The sequence below is a fragment of the Chelon labrosus genome (assembly GCF_963514085.1).
Source record: "Chelon labrosus genome assembly, chromosome: 14".
Classification (NCBI taxonomy): domain Eukaryota; kingdom Metazoa; phylum Chordata; class Actinopteri; order Mugiliformes; family Mugilidae; genus Chelon; species Chelon labrosus.
This window is the reverse complement of record NC_140347.1, coordinates 13,682,703-13,704,867: the sequence shown is the minus strand read 5'-3', so window position 1 is coordinate 13,704,867 and position 22,165 is coordinate 13,682,703. Positions and strand designations below refer to the sequence as shown.

The 22,165-nt window shown below is 43.2% G+C and overlaps 1 protein-coding gene across 1 annotated transcript in view; it reads left to right on the top strand.

The window, feature by feature from the left end:
• The window catches only part of syne1a (spectrin repeat containing, nuclear envelope 1a), a 109,754-nt gene that overhangs the window by 4,208 nt on the left and 83,381 nt on the right, over nucleotides 1-22,165 (top strand). The window contains exons 3-34 of the mRNA XM_084560081.1: nucleotides 4,465-4,560; nucleotides 5,183-5,266; nucleotides 7,016-7,036; nucleotides 7,277-7,369; nucleotides 8,524-8,708; nucleotides 8,853-9,049; nucleotides 9,613-9,725; nucleotides 11,231-11,338; nucleotides 11,726-11,863; nucleotides 12,226-12,390; nucleotides 12,513-12,625; nucleotides 12,767-12,935; nucleotides 13,121-13,217; nucleotides 15,096-15,301; nucleotides 15,756-15,920; nucleotides 16,030-16,182; nucleotides 16,521-16,664; nucleotides 16,789-16,962; nucleotides 17,330-17,488; nucleotides 17,730-17,894; nucleotides 18,038-18,172; nucleotides 18,443-18,604; nucleotides 18,735-18,943; nucleotides 19,023-19,131; nucleotides 19,216-19,380; nucleotides 19,463-19,630; nucleotides 19,822-19,986; nucleotides 20,260-20,400; nucleotides 20,490-20,650; nucleotides 20,995-21,151; nucleotides 21,682-21,909; nucleotides 21,995-22,093. Of these exons, the coding sequence (XP_084416207.1) occupies nucleotides 4,465-4,560; nucleotides 5,183-5,266; nucleotides 7,016-7,036; nucleotides 7,277-7,369; nucleotides 8,524-8,708; nucleotides 8,853-9,049; nucleotides 9,613-9,725; nucleotides 11,231-11,338; nucleotides 11,726-11,863; nucleotides 12,226-12,390; nucleotides 12,513-12,625; nucleotides 12,767-12,935; nucleotides 13,121-13,217; nucleotides 15,096-15,301; nucleotides 15,756-15,920; nucleotides 16,030-16,182; nucleotides 16,521-16,664; nucleotides 16,789-16,962; nucleotides 17,330-17,488; nucleotides 17,730-17,894; nucleotides 18,038-18,172; nucleotides 18,443-18,604; nucleotides 18,735-18,943; nucleotides 19,023-19,131; nucleotides 19,216-19,380; nucleotides 19,463-19,630; nucleotides 19,822-19,986; nucleotides 20,260-20,400; nucleotides 20,490-20,650; nucleotides 20,995-21,151; nucleotides 21,682-21,909; nucleotides 21,995-22,093 (4,644 nt within the window). The remainder of the gene's footprint in view (nucleotides 1-4,464; nucleotides 4,561-5,182; nucleotides 5,267-7,015; nucleotides 7,037-7,276; nucleotides 7,370-8,523; nucleotides 8,709-8,852; nucleotides 9,050-9,612; nucleotides 9,726-11,230; nucleotides 11,339-11,725; nucleotides 11,864-12,225; nucleotides 12,391-12,512; nucleotides 12,626-12,766; nucleotides 12,936-13,120; nucleotides 13,218-15,095; nucleotides 15,302-15,755; nucleotides 15,921-16,029; nucleotides 16,183-16,520; nucleotides 16,665-16,788; nucleotides 16,963-17,329; nucleotides 17,489-17,729; nucleotides 17,895-18,037; nucleotides 18,173-18,442; nucleotides 18,605-18,734; nucleotides 18,944-19,022; nucleotides 19,132-19,215; nucleotides 19,381-19,462; nucleotides 19,631-19,821; nucleotides 19,987-20,259; nucleotides 20,401-20,489; nucleotides 20,651-20,994; nucleotides 21,152-21,681; nucleotides 21,910-21,994; nucleotides 22,094-22,165) is intronic.

Sequence of the window (22,165 nt, the reverse complement as noted above, 5' to 3'; positions counted from 1 at the left end):
CGGCTAATTAATAGATTAGTGATGCCGCCACAGTTCCATTCACAGAGAGAACCATATTTGTCCCTCTCTAGTTTTTCTTCTCCGCCTAGTTGATCGAATTACGTAGCCGCTGTCCTCCTCCGTGCCCATCATGAAACTGCTTACTCTTTCACCTGATTCCTGACGTTGCCATAGTGACACTGATTGGCCCCGCATTTGTCTTCAAAAATGTCTCGGTTGTCACGGCATTCCCGGTAAATGTTCGGGAGAGCTTTGTGATGAGCAAGGCCTAACAGTGAAGCTATTCTCAGGACTAGCAGAGATGAAAAAAAAAAACACACTCGCGTTGAACTGTTCTACCAAGAACCGTTTAAGTAGGGTGTGAAAGTGGGAGAGACGGGAGGATGCAGAGGGAGAGGAAGGCAGAGAAGCTTTAACAGTTGGTTTAGCCCTGCTCTCGGAGGGATAGATCACGCCCTTGGCTATGGAGATGATTAGGCCACTCCAGTTATCACAGGTCTTTAATTCAGCGCCTAAAGGTGTGTGATTAATCGTTAGGTGAGTTGAGACATAGCGCGAGGGCTTCCTTCCACTATCGCTCCCCTCCCCCTTACTTTTCCACTCCACAGGTATAACAAAAGAAGTCTTATGAGGTCTGACAAAGACTTTCTATGAGCGGGAACGTATTGGAGCTGGTAATTTATACAGAAGATTAATGACTCTCATTACTTTGGGTAGTTCTCCAGATTAATTTACTAAAGATATACACTGAAAGAGAGCAGGGTACTATATGTTGCTGGTTCCATCTTATATTTGGAGGTTCAGAGCATACAGTATATTGTGTTGCCTCAAAATCTTGCCTAGAAAGGCACATTTTCATTTTTCGGCTGCATCGGGCTTTTAAGTTGCGCTCTGCAGTGGAGTGACACGTGGGATGAAGGGGGGGGATCCAGTGAGCGGACCCCAAGTTTCCGTTTTGACAAATCCTTTTCCGAGGAGCTTAATTATGGAGTGGCCAGTGTGAGCCGTAGAGGTCCCCCCCGTCTCTGAAGCGTTTTCCAGGCAAACAGCTTTAGTGCAGTAATCAGTGAACCAAGTGTTCTTAGAGATTATAGCAGCAGTAAGTGAAGCTCCCAGCTCCTCTCTCGGTGTTTACTTCCCCGCTCCCCCTGCCCCCTCTCTTCTTTATGGGAGTCGATCACGTCGTCCGTGCACGTTAAATTAAACTCAGCAAATCACGGTTGTATGTTGTATGTGCCTCAGCTGACTGTACCGCCAGGATGTGTGTCATATTTTTTCAATTATCAAACCGCATGCTGTCATTCTGACCTTTTTGTTTCCTGCATCTGTTTCATTTGTCTGTACTTTGTGTTTGGCGCTAATTAACGGTAGCATTCTCACACATGGGCATACGTTAACATGAACAGGGTCCCATCAGTTTTTCAGTGAGACCGTAGCTTTCAAAGTTACAAAAAGTAGTTTAAATTACAGCGGGCGGAGAGAGCAATAGGAAAGCAAATAGACACAACTCAAGCAAATTAAGGAAGCATCTTCATCAATTTTACAACACATGTGTGCTAAACACTCACGAGACAACCACATACAGAAACGCATTTCGAATACTCTCAAGACACAAGCAAACGACAAGAGAGATGTTTCCAGGAGACAGTGATGAGCCTGATCTTATTATTCAGAGGTTTGTAACTTTACTCGTCAGTGGTGTTGGGCTTTTTTTTATTATTATTATTGTTAGCTTTCCTGTTCAAATAAACTGAGAAAATACAGAATTAGATTCAAAATACAATTTGACTTTGACATGATTTAAATGGGGCGGCACAGTGGAGAGGTGGTTATCACTGCTGCCTCACAGTGAGAAGGTTCCGGGTTTGAATCCATGGGCTGACTGGGACCTTTTTGTGTGGAGTTAGCATGTTCTTCCTGTGTGTGCGTGGGTTCTCTCTGGGTTCCTCCCACCATCCAAAGACATGCTCATTAGGTTAATTGGTGATTCTATATTGGCCGTAGGTGTGAGTGTGAGTGTGAATGGTTGTCTGTCTCTCTCTGTGTTAGCCCTGTGATAGACTGGAGACCTGTCCAGGGTGTATCCCGCCTCTCGCCCAATGACAGCTGGGATAGGCTCCAGCAGACCCCGCAACCCTTAACAGGAACAAGCGGGTACAGAAGATGAATGAATTAAGATTTGTTTGTGTTTTGCCTGTTTTTGTCCATCATCTTGTCTTGAGTTTCAGTGCATTGAGCTGCCTTGGCTGTTGGATTAAATAGACATTCAGTCAGTACCTCTACGAGCAAATAATGCCCTTTCAGAATAACTTCAGCTTCAAAAGATTTTGACAATAGTCGTCAAGTATCAATTGTTCCTTTGAAAACCAATGTATTTTTTTATTCAAAATGAAACCTTTCAGTCTCCTCTTTGTTTCTGCCCCCTCCCTGTGACATTCATGCCGTTGATCTTTTAGAATCCACCGAGCTGTGCTCAGAGAGACGCACATCCTGAAACTCCCCTGCTCACAATCAATTACGACCCAGACACTCACATGTAATTAGCTCATTAAGTTCCCTGATTTATTTTTTTTTTTTTTAGCGCGTGTTGTTGAGCAGAGGAAATGAATATTACTTTCTTATTTTGCAATTAGTCTAAAATTTCCTCATTAGCTTTGGGATTATAATGAACAAATAGGTAAATTTAACTTCAATTAGCTTTTGGAGTAATTTATCCCTTTGAATGGGATCTTTGTAAGCGCGTCTTCTGTCATTTTATGATACGGGCACAAGGGCTGTCTGAATATTCTAATATCCAAATCCGCGAAATGACATTAGAAGAGGAATTAGTGTGAAGAGGCAGTGTATTTGCTAATTAAATTTGAAAGACGTGTCCCTTCTCTCTCCGTCTTCTGTCAGCGTTCTCTGTCCCAGTCCTAAACCCCTCTCAAATATTTGCTATGTATGCGTTGTATGTTTTTACTCTCACTGTACACACATACTTGCACGTGGTAGCGCAGACACACTTGTGCACACATCTCCAATTTTCCCTCTCTTCTCACACTCCCTTTGCCGCTAATCTCCCTGTGAATGGTTTCGCTCGTCTGAACGCTCCCCCCACCCCTAAACCTCTCCTCAGCCCCAGCATGTGACTGTACTTTAAGAGAAATCCTTGATGTGGCGTCTGCGAGAGACAGAGATATGTGGATTTCCTCGAGTCTGGAAGTCTGTGTCGGGTCAGGGAGGAAGTCAATGGGAAGTTTGAAGTCATCAGCATATTTTAGGATTTGAAGACCCCATTCAGAGTCTGCTGAGCCTTTACTTATGAGTGAATCTAGCTGTCAGTAATGCACAGCTCTGCCAAACTCTATTTGGGCTCTATTTGGGTTTTTTTTTTTTCATGAGGATTTCCTCTATCCATATTTCACAAGTTTAAATGACTGTCTTACGGTGTAATATATGTATTATATTCTGGTTTATGTGCACGTTAAACGTGGATTAATGTGCAGAAAAAAACACTACTTGCCTCATAGCTTCATGTACATTGCAAGAGCTATTAAGACTCAGATCCTACGTCTTTGCATTCCAAGAAAACTGAGAAAGAACATTTATGTAAACAGCAAATTTACATAACTACTTACCAAACCCCCAGCTATTTACTTAAAGGGGAACTACTGTTTTTTTACAACCTGGACCTTATTTCTGGCATAAAATACGACCGTTTACTCACCCGTCTAACTTTTGTATAATTCATATTCCTTTGGGACATATTTAGATCTGTGTATATCCATATAGTGGGAGTGACTGGGGCACCGAAACGCAGCCTCTAAATAACGCATTATCTGCTGCGAAACTCATTCATTTCACCAATATTTTGTTATGATACTCTAGTGCTATTCCCCGTTGAGTCCAGAGTTACCTGTTATCATCATCCGGGGTCTGTAGATTGGCCTACAGATCCTGGATGATGTATTCTGACCTGGATGATGTCTCCTCTGAGCGCCGCTCGCACCTGCGACTGCTTGTTTACCTGTAATTTGCTACTGCTATGGTTCGTCCACAACCTCAGAATCGGAAAAATATTCAGCCATGTTGCAAAAAACTAGCAGTAGATAATGAGTTTTGCAGTAGATAATGCGTTATTTAGAGGCTGCGTTTCGGTGCCCCAGTCACTCCCATTATATGGATATACGCTGATCTAAATATCTTACGAACAACTACAAATTACACAAACGTTATATGGGTGAGTAAACGATTGTATTTTATTCCAGAACTAAGGTCCAGGTTGTAAAAAAACAGTAGTTCCCTTTTAAAAATGTCTCCTGTACATTTGGGAAAAACTGTTTCTGTAAAAGAAAGAAATCCACGTTCATATTTTCATTCAGTTTAGCCATTGCCTCTTTAAGAATTAGTTCCACTGTGCTTCTTTTTACATATTGTTTGAAAAGCCTGAAACCACGTGTTCATATCTGTTTTCTTGCGTAGCGTGTCCCGCCTCTGGTGATAACAGACCTGTTTGAGGACATCAAGGATGGTGTGATGCTGCTGGCCCTGCTGGAAGTCCTTTCAGGACAAAAACTGGTGAGCCTCATGGTCATTCCTCAATCATGTGATTTGGCCGCAGCCTTCAAACACTTCATATCCTGTGATCTCGCCTGATTGCATTTTTACTAGTTTGCTCCGAGCTGGCATGGAACAGACTGGTCAGATAACAAAGAAATTTCCTCATTTCTGGCTGTTGTCTCAGAAAAGCTGTGGACTTAATGCAGCGCATGTGAAATGAGGCACAATAACATGGAAATTTCCATTGATCGGATTTTATTGGGGTGTTGGAACCGAGTAGGAAAGCCCAGATTAACAAGGACAGATCAGAGTTCACGAACACATGCATAGGCACAGACAAAGACACACACGGCTTGAGGATTTTACTTGGCCAATATTGCCTAAGGTCTAAGCTTTCATATTGATCTGCTTGTTTATAGTCAAACACAGCTCTGATGAGACCTCTGTGTCTTTTTCACATGGAGACAAATATATCTATATTATCTATTTGCACACACGTGCTATATTTATTTATCTAGTAGTATCTAAAAGAACTTTTAGCACTGGCTCTCACTACCACTTGGCCTCTTCTTTCTTTCTTTCTTTCTTTCTTTCTTTCTTTCTTTCTTTCCGTCTCCATTGTTCTTTCTATTCCTTTCAGAAATGTGAGCAGGGCAAGAAGCTAAAGAGGATCCACTGGGTCGCCAACATCGGTACAGCTCTCAAATTCCTTGAGGGTAGGAAGGTAAGAGTTCAGCGCCTTCGTTTTTATATATATATTTTTTCTCTATCTTTTACCCATCCTGCTACTCTCGCCTCTCATCTTGTGCCTCGTGGGCACAAATATTGAATCTTGACCTCGTGTGACCCGTTTCCCCTTCCTCCCCGCCTCTCACTCTCTCACTCGCCTTCCCACATCCCTCATTTATCCTGAAACCGCTATGTTCTGTTGTTGTTGTTGTTGTTTTTCATCTCCACGATGATTTTGTCGGGTAAATCTGACTTTATTCTTTGTGTAATTTATTTGTTTGATGAAAAATCATGTCACCCCTTTACAAAATTAATACTGTCCAGTTTTCTTTCCCCCATTTGTTGTGTTCACCTTTCCTTTTCTCCCCGTCATTGGCAGAAACGGCTCAACGGGGTTCTCTGTAATCATCTAAATGCATCAACTACCCTTCTACGAGATTAGTAAAACATTCCCAAAGCCCTGCCTGTCTCATCCTTGGATATACAGTACATAAATAAAGCTCATAAGTATGAGTTGGCGTCTGCAGGGACATTGATTTGTCTTCCTCGAGTGTGACAGGGTTAAAACTATAAATCCTGCCCCAGTAATCTCCAGTCTGGAGACGGGACTTGAGTGTGTGCGCTCCGCTGTAGATGTCTGTTGCGTCTGCGACTGTGTAAATCAGCCGAAAATTAAATGTAAATATGCTCGGCGGGTAAATCTGATGTAGGTTTTGACAGTATTTACATGTCTCATTAGAGACCCAACAGCTTGTGTGTCGCATGCATGCTTGCCTTTCTGTCTGTATCCTTGAAAATTAGTTTACCATTTCATAAGTCATGTTTGGAAACTGTTGAAAACCTGTAATGTGTGTATTTAAAAGGAAATTTGAATTCACAGCTCAAATGTCAAGTAGACCTGCGACTTATAATTATTTTTGTCATCGTTTTATCAGTTTATTTTTTTTCTCAAGGCTGAAAAAAGTGCCCAAGGTGATGTCTTTAAATAGCTTCTTTATTTATTTATACCGAAGATATTCACTTTATGACAAAGGAACACTGCAAATCTACAAACACAAGAAACTTGGAATAATAAGTTTGTAATTTTTAAATGAAAAAAATGACATTCTTTGCAAGTAATGCTTATGTAAATACATCGTTTGTACCAACACAACGACTACTGTACCCGTGTTCTCTTTGCCGGTGTGTTTGTGTGTGTGGTCACAAAACACTTCCATTAACCACTACAGCCTCACACTGCTGTTTTGATTTGCCGCCATAACCTGCTGCGTTTTCTAATACGAATACACGTATTCTTATCAGCCACCCCTCCACGCTTCCCCAAACTGCCCTCACCTGGCCCCAATTTCTCCTTCCATGCTTGTTCGCCTATGCGGAGTGGCAGGTATTACCATACGCCGACCTGTCGTTCTGTGGCGCCGCAGCGATATAACCCCCGTGTGCGATAATATAGAATACTTCATCATATCACAAGATACAGCCCCTCTCACTCTCCCATTTCCCTCTGTCCATCTCGGCTGGATGTAATCCCTGTTGCCTGTGTAGCGGTGATAGATCTCTGCTCTCAGCCAACCACTCAAGTTATCTCACCTCAGAGATGCAACGGTATCTGCCATCTCACCGTCAATGAGGCGTTCGCTTTCAATCCAATGCATCTAGAGTACTTAAACGCTGTCTCTTCCTCCCCCTCCTTCCCTTTCCCTACTCCTTCTCTCTTTCTCCGTCTTTTCTTATCTGCCTCCAGTCGGCCTACAGAGGATCTCCGGTCAGTATTAACATTACAGAATCACTGGGGTCAGAATTAACTTTATCTTGTAATGCTGAGGATTACATCCATACTGTATATTGCTAATTCTGTGAAATTTTTCAGATTTTCCATACTGAAGGGAAATTGTGTGTAGCTAATCTATATGTGTGAAATTATAGTGAATAAACTGGATTAGAGTGCAATATGTTTGGTGCTTTTGTGAGCTGCTCCATTGACGGATATTGTGTTTGGACACAGATCAAGTTAGTGAACATCAACTCCACAGACATCGTGGATGGACGGCCATCGATTGTGCTGGGCTTGGTGTGGACCATCATCCTCTATTTTCAGGTAACTGTTTTACATAAATACCGTTATTCAGATATTCAAATGTTGATTCTGCAATTTGTTTTTGAATGAAGCAGTGACACGAAAAAAACAAAAAACAAAAAAAAGTTTGTTCTTGCTCAGATTCACGGTGTGAAAATCACTAATGACTCACCACAGGAACTTCACACTGACAACCAACATGTCCGATAATATAGAGCCAGGAGGGAGCTTATTAGGAAAACAAGAGGCTTTAAAAAAAACGCTGAGCAACTTGAACTAAAGAGATGTTGAAATAAAAATGTAAAAAAATCAATCTCTCTAAGCATCCACACCGAAAATGAGGAGTGGTCACTTCAGGCATTTTGACTTAATCACAATGCTGCATTCCCAGCAACATCGGCACATGTAAATGCGTCCTATCCCAGCAAACATGAGGATATTAAATAAAGGAAACGCACAAAACTAGGAAAACGTATTTATCCACTTTCTAGCATTTTGTTGATCTTTACTGATAGATTTTCTGGCTGTAGACAGGAGAGACTGATGAGCTGGCATGGGTGGAAGGCTAAAAATACATTTTGAGATTGTGGGTACATGGAAAATAACATGAAGTGTGATCAATAATTTCAAATGCACAAAGAAATTAAATGTGGATTTAGTTATCTAGAGATGAAGACCGTACATTTGTTGTCAGGCAAAGAGAAAACTTTCACTTAAAACCACCTTAAGAGATTCGTTTTTAAGCTTTACTCCACATCCTGGAATACTGAACACCTTAAATTGCTGGATTTTTTAAATTAATTAAATGGGTGTTTTGTTGCTTAAAATATTTAAGTGAATTACAGCTCCTCCTAGCTGAGAGTAGATTTTTTTTCCTTGTGCTTTTCCTTCCTCAGGTTACACAAATAAATAAAAAGTAAACCACGCAGTAAACCACTGCTTCAAGGACAGAAATGTAATTTGCCTTTGACTATCAAATCCCAAACGCTCCAGTGTGGAGCGGTTCATTGACTTTAACCACAGGAAGATCCATAAAGTCCAAAAATATAAAATGCTGTTAAGATTTCCGTGTTCAAAGGTGCTGTGTGTCACTAAAAGTCATTGAATACGTATGAAAAGCCAACACAGACAATAATTATTAGCGTTATAACAATGTCTGTTCCTGTTCCCTACAGATTGAGGAACTAACCAGTAGCCTACCAGCGCTCCTTGCCTTGTCTGGCAGCAGCACTTCCTCTCTGGACAGCTCCAACAGCAGCACTGAGACCACCAGCCCACCTGTCAAAAGGAAACCCCTCCCCCCTGTGCAAGGTGGAGCCAGGAAGGCCTTACTGAGATGGGTTCAGCAGACAGCCACCAAGTAGGAAGCCTCATTTAGAAGTGTCCGCAAAAAATAAATACGCTAAATTCACTATTTCCTAATGTGAGTTTAGTGTAAGAAATGTTTCCTGATCTCAAAGCTTCAGTGTCCCGTCCTGACCTTGTGATTTTTTGTCCTTTCTAGAAGTTTGGGGCTTGAGGTGAAGGATTTTGGCCCCAGTTGGCGCACTGGTTTAGCATTCTTTGCGGTTATCAATGCGCTCCGACCTAATCTAGTGGACATGGAGCGAGTGTGGAGGAGGCCTAATCGAGAAAATCTGCAGGAGGCTTTCCTGTTGGCTGAGACTGAGCTCGGCATTCCACAGCTTCTTGACCCAGAAGGTGACTAACATTTCCATCTGAACAGGGCTTTGTTTCAAGCCGTACAGTATACCTACTGCATCATGGGATCAAATTATGCCTCTAGTCTGCGTTTCCTTTTATTTTCATTCTGCTGTATTATCTTGAGTAGAAAACATTGTCGTCTTTGTGCCGCTCACTCAGCTTGAGTCAGTGAATCTCATCAAATACAGCTAGAGTTTCAGAGAACAGGTCTGTGTCAGCGTCAGATATGCATGTCAGTGTCACTGCCAAACACCATCTGTGCCCCTTCACGCCTGCCCTTCAGAATGAACTCTAACAAATCAAGCTTGACATCGGCATAATTAAGGTCCATTAGGTCCATGAGATTCAGCATGATGGAACCTTTCAGACAAAACGTGGACGCCGGTCTGAAATGCAGAAAGACTGCTTCCATTCAAGACGCCGCTTGTCCGTTTCAGGCGGACCTATTCTCGTCAGTGGTGGCTATTATTTTTCTGCTGAACAGAGAAACGTCTGAAGGATTTACAGCGGGCCTGTACTTGACACGACTTCTCATTACATTCATTTGGTTCCCTCCTCAGATGTCGACGTCGACAAGCCAGATGAGAAATCTGTTATGACGTACGTAGCCCAGTTCCTGAAGCAGCTTCCCGACCCAAAGCAGAGCGACTCGGACGGACAGCTAGAGGCAGAGGTAACCAGGTGTCAGATTTGTCTCAAGTCTGGATGTCATTGCCATCGTCTTGTCACCTTCTGCGTCGTAGATGTTTTGTCTTTCTCTTCAAATGTTAATGTGTCAGACTTCAGCCAGTCAAAGATTTTGTATTGGTGTAGTTTTAATTAGTTTAATTATCTGCTTTTTAAAGTAAATTAGAACAAGTGTCTTGTCTGTTTGATGTCTTTTTTTTTTACGTCTCTATCTCTCCTTGTCTTTTTCTCCGGTGTTTTTGTATGGTAACTGCTTTCCTGTCGTTGTTGTGCTGCCCTCTGTTCTACAGCATGATCTTGCTCCTCGCGATATAGAGGAAATGTTGGAGGTAGGTTATGTAGTAACTTAAAAGTCCCAGAGGCAGGCTCTCAATCATTTTCACCCTTCCACGTTCTTTTTTTACATATAAAGTGGATTACTGCTTATTTTTCTTGCTCTTCTATTAAACTGCCGTATCGTTGCCTACTGTATATTGTCAGGATGAGATTAAACATTGTTTTTTCATGTCAAAATAGAGCCTATATGCTAATGCCGGCTCTTTATCTTACCTGATGTGACATTCCTGCCCCCGGGGGGTTTTCTGAGCCGTGATAACGAAAGGAAGTCCGGTATAATAAGATGTGATATTGCCATTTATGAGCGCTACCACCTAGCGCTGCGGCTCCTGGTCCCATTAGCATGACAATGAAAGCCTCTGGCGTCGGCAGTGAGCATTGATACAGCATATTTGATGGAAGGCTTGTGAATAGAGGTTGTCTGTTTTCAAAGTGTCCAGGGCTGTGATGTGCTGTAAAGCTGCCCTGGACGTCACACTGTTCATTGTCCTGAAATGCTGAATAGGCTTTTTTTTTGTGTGTTTGTTGTGTGTCTTTGTTCTTTGACAACTTTTCCTCACGCATAATGAAACGTTAAAATTATAAATATAAAATATAGGCAGCAACTGGTCATAAAAAATATTTGCAGAAACGTGTTTGAGTGCAATACGGTAGATAAAAGACAGAATTAACTTAATCTACTTTAATGTCTTAAGCTGTCACGAAGAATAAAGTTTGAGCTTCCCACAGGAGCCGACGAGACGCGATAACGCTGACTACACTCGAGACTGAACAGCTCTCAAACTGAATAGTCTATCACACAGGCTTTTGAGCAGCATAGTATTATCGTTATGGCTACTTAAAATCCAATGAAATGCTAGTAGGGAGTCTTTGACAAAGTGCTCGGTTTAAGCTGAGTGTTTCTGGCAGCTGTGGGTTTTTGACATTTTGTCCAACAGGGAGACACGGAGGATTAGAAGAACCCACGTTTAATAGTACATGCTCTGCCCCTCTTTGTCCTCTTTTCATTCTTTTTCCCCCCACTCTTTCTTCTTTTACACCTTTTGGTGATATAATTTCCTCCTCTCTTTTATTTGCTTTTTATCTCCCCTCTCCTTCCCGCTCTCCTCCGCCCATCGCTCACCCTTCCGCCCCTCCACTGTCCCGGCCTCCTAGAGAGAGCAGCGAAAGAGCCTGCGGGAGCTCAAAATGTGGCTCGACCAGCTGGAGAGAGATGCAATGCAGGCTCAGGGGACTGAGGGCAGTCTTGCTCAACAGTACCAGGTTAGTGTGTGTGTGTGTGTGGTTTAAAACTGGGCGCATTGGGCACAGACGCTCCTCTATTATTAGCCTAATCAGTGGCATTACACTGTGGGGATCAGACGGCAGCCGTCATATTTTCAGTCAATATGGCTTATTCCACCAAGCCTCGGGATACGTTCCATATTCAGCAGCAGCATGTGGGATATTGTCATTTTCTTTGCGCAGGTCTGAGAATCTGAATCCAGGCAAGAGGGACAGCATTTAGATGCAATTATCCCCAGATTTTATGAGGATCTGATTAGATACGAGAACATGGAGGATGTGTGACCTGAAGAGAATTTATTATGTCTGTGTGATTTCATAGAGAACTGAGTGACAGCGAATGGGTTATTTTTTTTTTTTCTCTAGCTGTTCAAGAGTCTGCGTGTGCAGCTGGAAATGAAGAGGAAGCAGGTGGAGGGAGCGTTGCACTCTACTCAGAGAGACGGGATGCTGACTGTGGACCAGGCTCTGGTCAAGCAGGCCTGGGAAAGGGTTTCCAGTAGGGTAAGAGAAGCCTTGACCTACCTTTCCTATAGAGTCACATTGAGTTGCCATGGCAAAAGATTGTAAATTATGACCTCGGAAAAAATAGAAATCAAAGTGTGTAGTTAAAGGCATTATGAGACATTGTGCTCTACTAACCACAAGATGTAGCCTGCACTATTTGATTGCAATAATGACCTTAAATTATAGCTTAATAAGTTATTTGAGGCTACCATCAAGTTTTTTTCTGTAATTATGACATTTAAACCACCAAAGAATGTTTCTCTGACATCGAAAAAGCTTAACATTCATTGCACATTCATTCACATTCATTCCACACGCCAGTAGGGAATTGCTTGCTCAACTGTTTTTCTGTATCTCAGCTCCTGGACTGGCATCTTCAGCTGGACAGGTCTCTGCCAGCTCCCCTGGATAGGGTGGGGTCATGGCTGCACGAGGCGGAAAGAGCCCTGCAACAAGAAATAATCGTCCAGCAGGCCCATGAGATGACAGCGAACACTGTGCATAGAGCTCTGGAGCAGCACAAGGTTGGCATGGGACCATGAACACAGAAAGAGAGCGATGAATCCCGAAGGGGATTGGGTTGGCAAAATGTTGTGTTTGTTGAATATTTAATTTTTTCTTTGCTCATCTGCTGTACATTGATCAGGACGTGTTGAAGAGCCTTGAAAGTCACCAGCAGATCTTCCAGAGAATCCATAAAGACAGAAGTGTTGATGGAGTCCCTGTTCCCCCAGACCAGCTCCAAGACATGGCTGAGAGGTAGCCCTGACTACAAACACAGAGCCAACTTATTGATTCGATCTAAACAGTTGTAATATTTGCTGACAGGAAACCCCAGTGTTGGAATTATATTAATTACCCGGAGGTCTGAATTCCTGTGTTAAATTTGTCTTTTTTTAGGATGAACTACGTCTCTACATCTTCTAGCATCCACTTGGCTAAAATGGAATTCTTGGAGAACAAACACCACATGCAGGCTTTCCTCACTCTAGCCGAGTCCAAACTAAAATCCTGGATCATCAAATACGGCCAACAGGAATCTGTGGAACTCATGCTCCACAACTATATTGTAAGTGACGTCTTTTATTCATTTTACTTTATATGGTGAAGGAACATTTAGGATTCCTTAACATGTTTGTATGAAAGCTTTTCTTGCTTTGTTTTTTAATTTTAGGACATTGCGTAAAACATGGTGACTGTCCATGACTGGTTTTAAATATGTGTATGTATGCTATATGATTCTGTCTCCATCAGGCGTTTGTGGAGAAGCAACGCTTCTTTGAAAACTATGAGGCATTGTTCCAGTCTCTGAAAGAGTCTGCAGAGGCCTATGTCAGTGCCGACAGCTCAGGTGAGTCGGTAAACTATAAATCCAAGGTTTAATAGAATATTAAAAAACAAAAGTAGAAAAATATGACCTGAGAACACAGTAAAGGCTGCACGATTAATAATTTTGTAGCCTTTAGACAGATCCTTTTTCATTTTCTTTTAAAACTAATCTGTCACGTTTGCATTACAAGGAAGAGATCTGATGCATTGAACCTAGCAGTAGTTCCTTTTCTTGCCAAAGTGAACTACTGTACGTGATGATGGACACAGAAAAGATTTGAAAACAAATCGAATCTAAAGTGTGTTATGGTGAAATAAACAGCAAGACGAGTCAGCCAGATAATGACATGCTGTTGCTGTATGTGACTTGTAGACATCCTGTCCTGCATGTTTTCCTGTACAATGTCCTTGGTTTAGTCAATCATGTTAGCTCATACAGTTTGAAACATTATATTGTATATATTTGAACAACATTTCTCATTTCAGGCCTTTTTATTGTTTAATAATTTGATTTAGGCGTGTGTAACTGGAATAAAATCCTACATATCATAACACATCATGAAATATCGTTATATATCACTGTAAAGTAAATTTTATTGGAACTCAATTGAATAAAAACAGTTTATAATATAGCGTTTTGACAATAATCAACATATCTAACACATTAAATACGTGACAGACCAAATCGCTTCATCATATCGTCGTCTTCATGACACATAAAAATTCCAATATTGCAATAGAGCAGTCCTCCTCATTGATTAGACACCCACAGAGGCCTAATACATCTAGAGCTATTAAAGAGCTAAACATGTCTGGCGCTAACCGCATTCATGTCCTTTGGATGTTAATTTAATCCGAAATTGATTATACGGCCCCGAATGTGTCCTCGTAAAAATAAAATGTCTCACCAATTGCGTGTTACATCTCAACTTCAATTTCCCCGCTCAGCAACTCAATGAGGCTTTCTCCTCCACCGGCTCAGTGTGCCCCTGACTGTTTTTACAATTTGGTAGAAGAGGAGAGTCTGCAGGCTACAGCTAAATGAGGTTCCTCCACTCCCAGCTCTCAGTGGGGAATACGACCCCATTTGCTAGCTAGGGGCTGCTCCACTTCTGCGGGTCTCTGGGCGCAAACTGGGCTAGCTTGTTGGTTTCATTAAGTTTCGGGGTTGCGTTGCTTTAGGGTATGCAGAGCAGAGAAGCGAGGTGTGAGGAGAAATCAGGACGTCTGAGGTTTGATTGGTCGCCCCCCCCCCCCCCTCAAATGAAATGCACCATCAAGTCCTGTCGGTACTATTGTCACTACTACTACTACTTTAGTTCTAGTTGGTTGAATGAGGAAGTAAAAAGCTTAGGAGGAAAATGGGATTAAGCTTTTGTTATATTATTCCGATTTCTGATACATGTCTGGATACTTTGACATTTATTTCACAGCTTCACACTTGCTAGCAGTAGTTTGTGGTGCGAGACTTATGAGTCTGGAGAGTTTGCACCAAAGTAATAAAACGCAAGCACAGATGATGCATCTCCCTGTAGTGAGTTTTTTTTTGGGTCAGAGATTTGTCTGGAAAAGGCATGTACATCCATCAGCCTCAATGTCCTCTTCATCTGGTGTTTATGTGAAAATGTGTACCATCTGTCCTGTTTCCTAAAGCAAAGGTATGCAGCCTTTGCCCAACTTGGTCATAACAAGACGAGGAGAGTCTGAAATTCATTAAACAGACTGAAAGAGAACAGATCAAGTGGAACTGTAGCTACGAAATCAAATGTTCAAACTTTGATTTGTCATTCATTTAAAAGCTCTGTTTCTCTTTAACCACAGAGGAAATCAAATCATGTGACTAGGATCAAACGTAAGTATGCCTGTGATTGTTCTTAAAGCCGATGCGTCTCTCTTCCAGCGGACGAGGGAGAGATGGGAGTGCGCCGGTTCATGCGGGAGGTGGTGACTCAGTGGCGGAGTCTGTCAATGGAAGTGCGCAGCGTGAGGAGCATGCTGGAGGAGGTGCTGTCCAACTGGGAGAGGTACACCTCCACCGTGGCCTCCTTACAGGCCTGGTTAGAGGACGCAGAAGAAGCTCTGAGCCAGCCGGAAAACATTAAACGGGTATGACTCTTAATACTGTAAGAAGCTCCACCCTATGATTTGTTTTTATAGGAGTCTCCTTATGAGAGCATGTATCTGATGGACTAAAGAAAGCTTCAGAGTGGTAGCAATCAAATTTACGTCAAGTATTTAGATTTCTAAGTGGAATCCTATTAGCAGTCTCAGTATCAAATGATCTCTTTGACTTACAACAAGCCACTGAGGATATTCCTGTTGTCGCATTGCCATGGTTACCACAGATTCACATCCCCACCAAGGATTAGACGGCTAATTACCCCATTTTTTTTTTTTATATTGTCCCTCCTTTGTTTCTTTCCTTGAATCTTGTTCTTTGTTTCTTTTTTTTTTTTTACTATCATCTCTCTTCATTTCTTTCTTTGACACTCGTCCTTTGTTTCTCATAATTTCCTCCTCATGTCTCTGCTTCTGTCTTTCCTTTCTCGCTCTCTTCCAGGAGTTTTTCAGGAATCTGAGCCACTGGATGGATCAGCACGCGGCCATGAACGACGCCGGGAATTTCCTCATTGAGACGTGCGACGAGACCGTGTCGCTTGATCTGAAGCAGCAGCTGCTTATTTTGAACGGGCGATGGAGGGACCTTTTCCTCAAAGTCAAACAAGTAAACGAATAAAAATCCATACCTTTTTAAAATGCCGTATGTCCGGCAAAGAGCAGAATTGGGTCAAGTGGCATTAGAGTGATCTGACTGTGTTTCTTTTTCGCTTCAGTACGCGCATTCAGACGAGTTGGAGAAGTGGAGGAAAGATCACCTGAAGGCTGTGTGGGCCCTGAAAGAGCTGCTGGAGACGGCAGAGTCCAAGCTCAATGCTCCTGTTCAAGTGTCTTTCCTCAACGTTAGAGCCTTTCTGCAGGATGTGGAGGTGAGGACATCAAACTCTCACATTGTCTGTTATATGCAAAGGTCAGAATACCAGAACAGTCGAAATGCAGCCTAATATATTTGCAGGACAATATACAATTACATTCTACAAGCTAATCATACGTTAAAGGTAAGTCTCTGAGTCCAGTCAGCAGATAATTTATCTTTCCCAGTTCCTTTAACACCTCATAAACTTTTGGATGACACGTATTTAATTCTGGTTTGAAGTCGGCTGACAAAATACGTGTGTGACATTTGAGTTTAGTTTTGCTGGGTGGGGGGGGGGCATTCAATTTAAGAATATGTCAGATGACCCTTTACCTGCACGGCTTATCACAGAATACCAAGCAAAAGGTTGTTTCCATGGAGACGCAATACAAGTTGGCTGCCCGCAGCGCTCAGCTCCTCGCCAAGGATGCTCCGCAGGATGAGGCTGCCCGGGTCATGGCAACTATGGCAACAGCCAAAAGTCAACTGAGCAAGGTAGGATTTGTCTAAGGCCAGACATGAAGGGTGGCGGATGCTATCTCGCCTCTCTTTAGTGGGGTTAGAAAATGTTCGTCATTTTCCGTGTCGTAATTTAACAGCCTGTTTTATGTGACTCCAGGTGAGAGAGCGGTGTCCCTCCTTGGTGAGGGAGTGCCATGTCCTTCTGCCCCTGCTGGAGGAGATGGAGAAACACATCAATGCTTTCTACCAGGCCCTGGAGCGGGCAAGTCGCATCACTTCTGCGGCGAGAGACTCGCAAGCCACTCAGACGCAGCAGAAGCACAAGTGGCAGGTTAGATGACCGCAAATCGGTGAACTGTTACAGAAAATGAAAATTGTGCAGCTGGCTTTGCAGTGAGCCTGCTGCAGTATCAGATAAATTCATCATAATTTCCAATTAGTGGCTTAGATATTTTGATTAAGCTGTGGATTTATCCTAAGCCTGTCTGGTCACGCGTGCAATTTGTGACTAAAATTAGTTGTAGGAGTAAAATGCGGATGATCAATTTTGCAAAATCAAGCTTTTCACGAAATCATTAAAATAAAATCCTGCTTCGGTGTTTGAACTTATCTTTACTTAACGTTTTTGTACCATAAAACGGATGAGAAGGGATTAGCTGATACATAATCACCCGTCTTTGTGTCTTCAATTGTCTCAGGATTTGCTAAATCAGCAGCAAAGTTGTAAACGATGCCTGTCAGTGATTGAGAGGAACCACCACGCCGTGCAGAGGGCCATCTCCACCAGTAAGGTGCTCCGTAACTTCGACCTGTCCTTGCTGCAAAAGAGAGTTGGCGAAATACAAGGCTCAGCACAGGTTGGTCTCACGCGTACGACCTAGTACATGCACATATCAGAATGCCACACAGAGACTGCATTAACCACAGCGCTGATTACATTAAAGAGATTACAAGAACACCAAAACACCCAGGAGGTGGCTGTGCAGATTAGACTCATCCATGTGTCTAATTTGCTTGATGTAAGACAAATAATCTAATTACACTGTATTGCCGGAGAGAACCGTTTCAGTGGCTGCTACACGTTGTCCATCCTCTCAGGCATTGCTGAAGGAGGTCGGGGAATGGAGGAGGCAGGAAGAGGCCAACAACTGCCTCAGGAGGAGGTTTGAGGAATCACGACAAGACCTGGAGAGAGTGCTGAAGAAAGCTCAGGGCTGTTTGAGAGAAACTGGCGACGCTGAGGAATTACTGAAGAAACACAACGTAAGATCAAATCTGTAACCGTCTGTTGTAAATAAAGAGAGTAGCTGATGGCTACAGCTAATCTGCAATTACCTAAATATATGTTTTGGTGGAAGTGACTGCTTTTTCTCTTAGTTCACGATCAGTCTATTTTTATGATGCAGGATTTTTTCAGCCAACTGGACCAGCGGGTGCTGAGTGTGTTCTTGAAAGCGTGTGACGAGCTGACGGACATCCTACCTCAGGAGGAGCAAGAGGGGCTGCAAGAAACTGTCCGTAGGCTGCACAAGAACTGGAAGGTCAGGGGGTCACCGTGCTTTAACACTCTCACTAATTACTGTACGTCTCTTGGGGCGCATAGCCGCTACTTCATTAACTATACCAGGGCGACCTTTGGCTTTGATAAAGTTACCTCCTGTGTGTTTCCAATTAACATGCACTAGTTAGATCAAAATACAACCGTCTCTGTGTTTACTTGCTGTCGCTGCAGGGGATATGTCTTTGTCGGATACAGTATGACGCTGAAACTGTTGTCTGCTGCGCTCTGTGTCTCCTCTGTCGTTTTATAGGACATCCAGGGTGAGGTGCCGTCTCACTTGCTTCGTCTGAAGGTGGAGGTGGAGCGAAGTCGAGTAGATGCGATCCTACAAGACTGCACGGCAGAGCTGGACAGAGAAATGCAAGCCCTGTCAGGCACCTGCACCAGCGAGCGAGTGATCAAAGAGCACAGGGTGAGCCTCGGATTTGGCAGAAATTTGCAGCAGATTAAACCGAGAGAGAGAGATAAAATCAGTTAACTTTGATGTCATCTGCATTTTGGAGCCCCTCCTGTTTCAACATTTCCTTCTTTCTCGTCTCCAGACTTTCTTCAGGGAACGCAGACCTGTGACTTTGTGTGAGAAGAGGATTAGAAACATGGAGGATCTGTGTCAGAAGTTGCCTGACAACGACCCGGCTTATCGAGCGCTTGACTCCACTAGAAGGGCTGTGGAAGAGGTTACGGAGCAAATAAAGGGCACCCACCTCAAACTGGAGCAGCACCCTGATAAGTGGAAAGAGTGGAACGAAAGGTGAAGATGATCAACAGCACAAATTCTTAATGTACTTATGTAAAATGTTTTTAAGTCAAAACTCATTGTTTTGTTTTAGGTTCTGCGAGCTTTCTGATTGGCTCTCGTCTCAGAGAAGGCAGATGAGGATCCTGAGAGAGACGGCAATAAGTTCCCATCACCAGGAGGAAATTGACGCTGCCGTTCAGGTGAAACGTCACGCTGTGTGCTCAGAAATCACCTAATGATTCAGTAAACTTCCATTCTTGACCTTGTGTCTTCATCAATCCCAGGCGCTGCAGGAGGCAGTGGACGCCCGGGAGGAGAGCCTGCTGTGGCTGAAGAGCCGCCTCGCTGGGCTGTCTGAGGTCAGCTCTGAACTGGAGATCCAGAGACAGAGAACAGCCCTGGCCAAACTCTCAACTGACCTACGGGCAGTCTTCTCTTCGCTCTGTCAGGTATTTAAAGACAGGGATTAAAATTTTTCTTTTTCTTATTGTAATTTTTCAACAAATCTGATCATCTGCCTCTCTGCCACAGTTCGGTGAAGAGGGCTCTGCTATGTTCCAGTATGAGGAGCTGAGGGATGAGGTACACGGAGCTCTGGAGGAGGTGCTGAGGTCTCGAAAAGAGGCTGAAGAGCAGACGAGCCGGATTCTGAATGCTGAGAGCCTGGAAGAAGCCAAACAACTTTACCTTATTCACCAGGTGGCTGTGGCGCACAGGCAGGAGTGCTGTGATATTATCTGTGTACCCATACTAGATTGCACTCTTGCACTCATTTAATATCATGAGCCATTTCCGATTGAATTTGACATCATAGCAGGCACCACACCTCGTGAAATATTACAAATGGATCGTGTTATCTGACTGTTTTCTCGTCCGTGCGTGTATTACAGCAACACCTGAAACGCCTGCACGCTAACAGGAGGGAGGCCGAGCTCCTGGTGTCCCACTGCCGGCAGCTGCAGAAAGGAGAGGTGCTCGGTCAGTCTCTTCGGGAGCTGGAGGCGGCTTTCAGCGAGGCTGACCACACATCAGGGGCGACGGAGCACAGCCTGCAGGTTTGGCAGACGCAGGGTTTTTCTCATGTCAGTGTGCTGATGTGTGCATGCGTTAGTGTCATTGATCTCTCGCACACACACACGCTGTGATCATCGACGGGTACATGTTGCACCTTAACCGCATATTGATTGTTATGTGGTTTCTTGATTTTGTTAGTCTGTTGTCTTGGGATGTTGTTGATATACTTCTGCTATCATCCTTGAATTGCTCTTTCATGTGTGGAGATTTCTAGGATTTTTAACACTGTTGTCTTATTTCTTTATCATCTCAAGGCCGCTCTGAGCTCTTGGCAAAATTTCGAAGGCGAAAGAGAAACTGTTTGGAGGTTTATCAGCAATGCCAACAATGAACTGCACAAAGAACTTATTTTCAACAGCCTGGACAGCCTGAGGAGTGAGCTGGAGCATAACAAGGTGTGTATGAATGTGGGAGTGTGCCTTGCCTAGATGTTCTGTGTAGTTTGAGTACGCTCATTTAATGGCTTATTGTTTCTTGCCTATAGGAGCTCTACGCAAAGGTTGAGGAGTGCTGTGTGCGAGCAGATCTCCTCTTGGAGAAGGCAGCAGATATTCAGCTTGGTCCAAAGAATCAGACTCTTCTGCTACAGCAGGCCCAGTGCACCAGAGAAGCAGTCGCACAGCTTCAAGACCAACTGAACAAGAAGTATGCACCACCTCATATCAAGCACTCACTTGCCTTGAACTAAACAAAGTAATATTATTACATTTGTGTGACCATAAATCAGTTTTTGTCTCATTCATAGACTATTTTTTGTTTCAGAATTACCTCTTAGGCCACCAAACGTCCAATAAATCATTTTATTTAAGTGAAAGAGCAAGTACAGACGTTTCGCATGAGTCTAAAAAGAGTGGAGCACATAAGTCGAGTTTTTTTCCAGCACACAATATGGTGTCTGTCTGCTGTCTGACCTGCTGTTTGGACATCATGTCACTGCACGTCTGTTCTCATTCTGACCTTGAGGTCTTGCCTAATCCCGTGTCTTGCAGTGTCGTCCAGCTGGAGATGATGAGTGTGTGGTGGGAGCGCTTCAGCACTGAATCTGAAGCCTTCTCTCTGTGGATCAGTGAGAAGGAGAAGGAGCTGGAGGCTGTCAACACCAACCCCTCCTCAGATCCTGCAGACAGACACATTGGCACTGTAGAGGTTTGTTGTGTCTTTTCAGTGTGGTGCATGTGTGTTTTTTTCCTTTTAATTTCAGGTCAGTTAGAGGCAAGACAGTCTCCTTTATTAATCTTCTTACGTTCACAAATAAATATGCATCATCCACACATTTTTTTTTTGTAGCTCCAAGTAAAATGAGGAAGCTGTAGTGTGCAGTCTCAACGTGGCTTCAAATTATTAATACTGAGATTAAATAACATGAAAATTTTATCTAACCCCAACGGGGAATTGGGTCAGTGCTGCAGCAAAGGCGGGGTAATTAAAAAAAATACATCTATCACACTGGATAGACTGTAATCTTGGCTTGTCAGACCTCAGCCTTGTTAATCTTATGTTGGCGTTTAGAAAAAAAAAGGGGATAGCAGGACTTTAGAAATCCCGAGGCTGCCATTTGATTTGATGTAAGTTTAAAACACATGCCTCTTGAAATCACACTCAGCGTTAATATTTTGTTTCCCATTCAACTTTTTTCATCACTATCGCTCCTCTCTGCTGTTGATGCGTCTCTCCAGGCAATAGGGAATGGTTTAGAGGAGAGAAGGGCAGCCCTAGCCCACATGGAAGCTGACTGTGAGGCCCTGTCCAGGTTCGTGACCCCCGGAGAGGCCGGACGTATCCGGGCGCAACTTATCCAGATGAGGCGGTACTGGGAAGAGCTGAAGGGGAGAGCAGAGCAGCTTGGAGCACAGCTCAATCAGAGTGCCTCCTACAGGCAGAGATGCAACGATAACCTTGAACAGGTCCACAGCAACACACATAATAAAAGAGATTCAGAGAAGTTATTTTTTAAGCCATAACAATAAGTGACATGTTTGTCTTCAACAGGTCAAGAAAACAATTACTGACGTTAAAGAAAAACTGGAATGTCCAATCACAACTTGTACATCGTCATCAGAGACCTACAAAACCCTCCAGGATCACATGGTGAGAAAACAAAAACACAACTTCTACCTTTAACAAACATCTACCTTTTATTTTGTTTGCTACTTCAGTAAA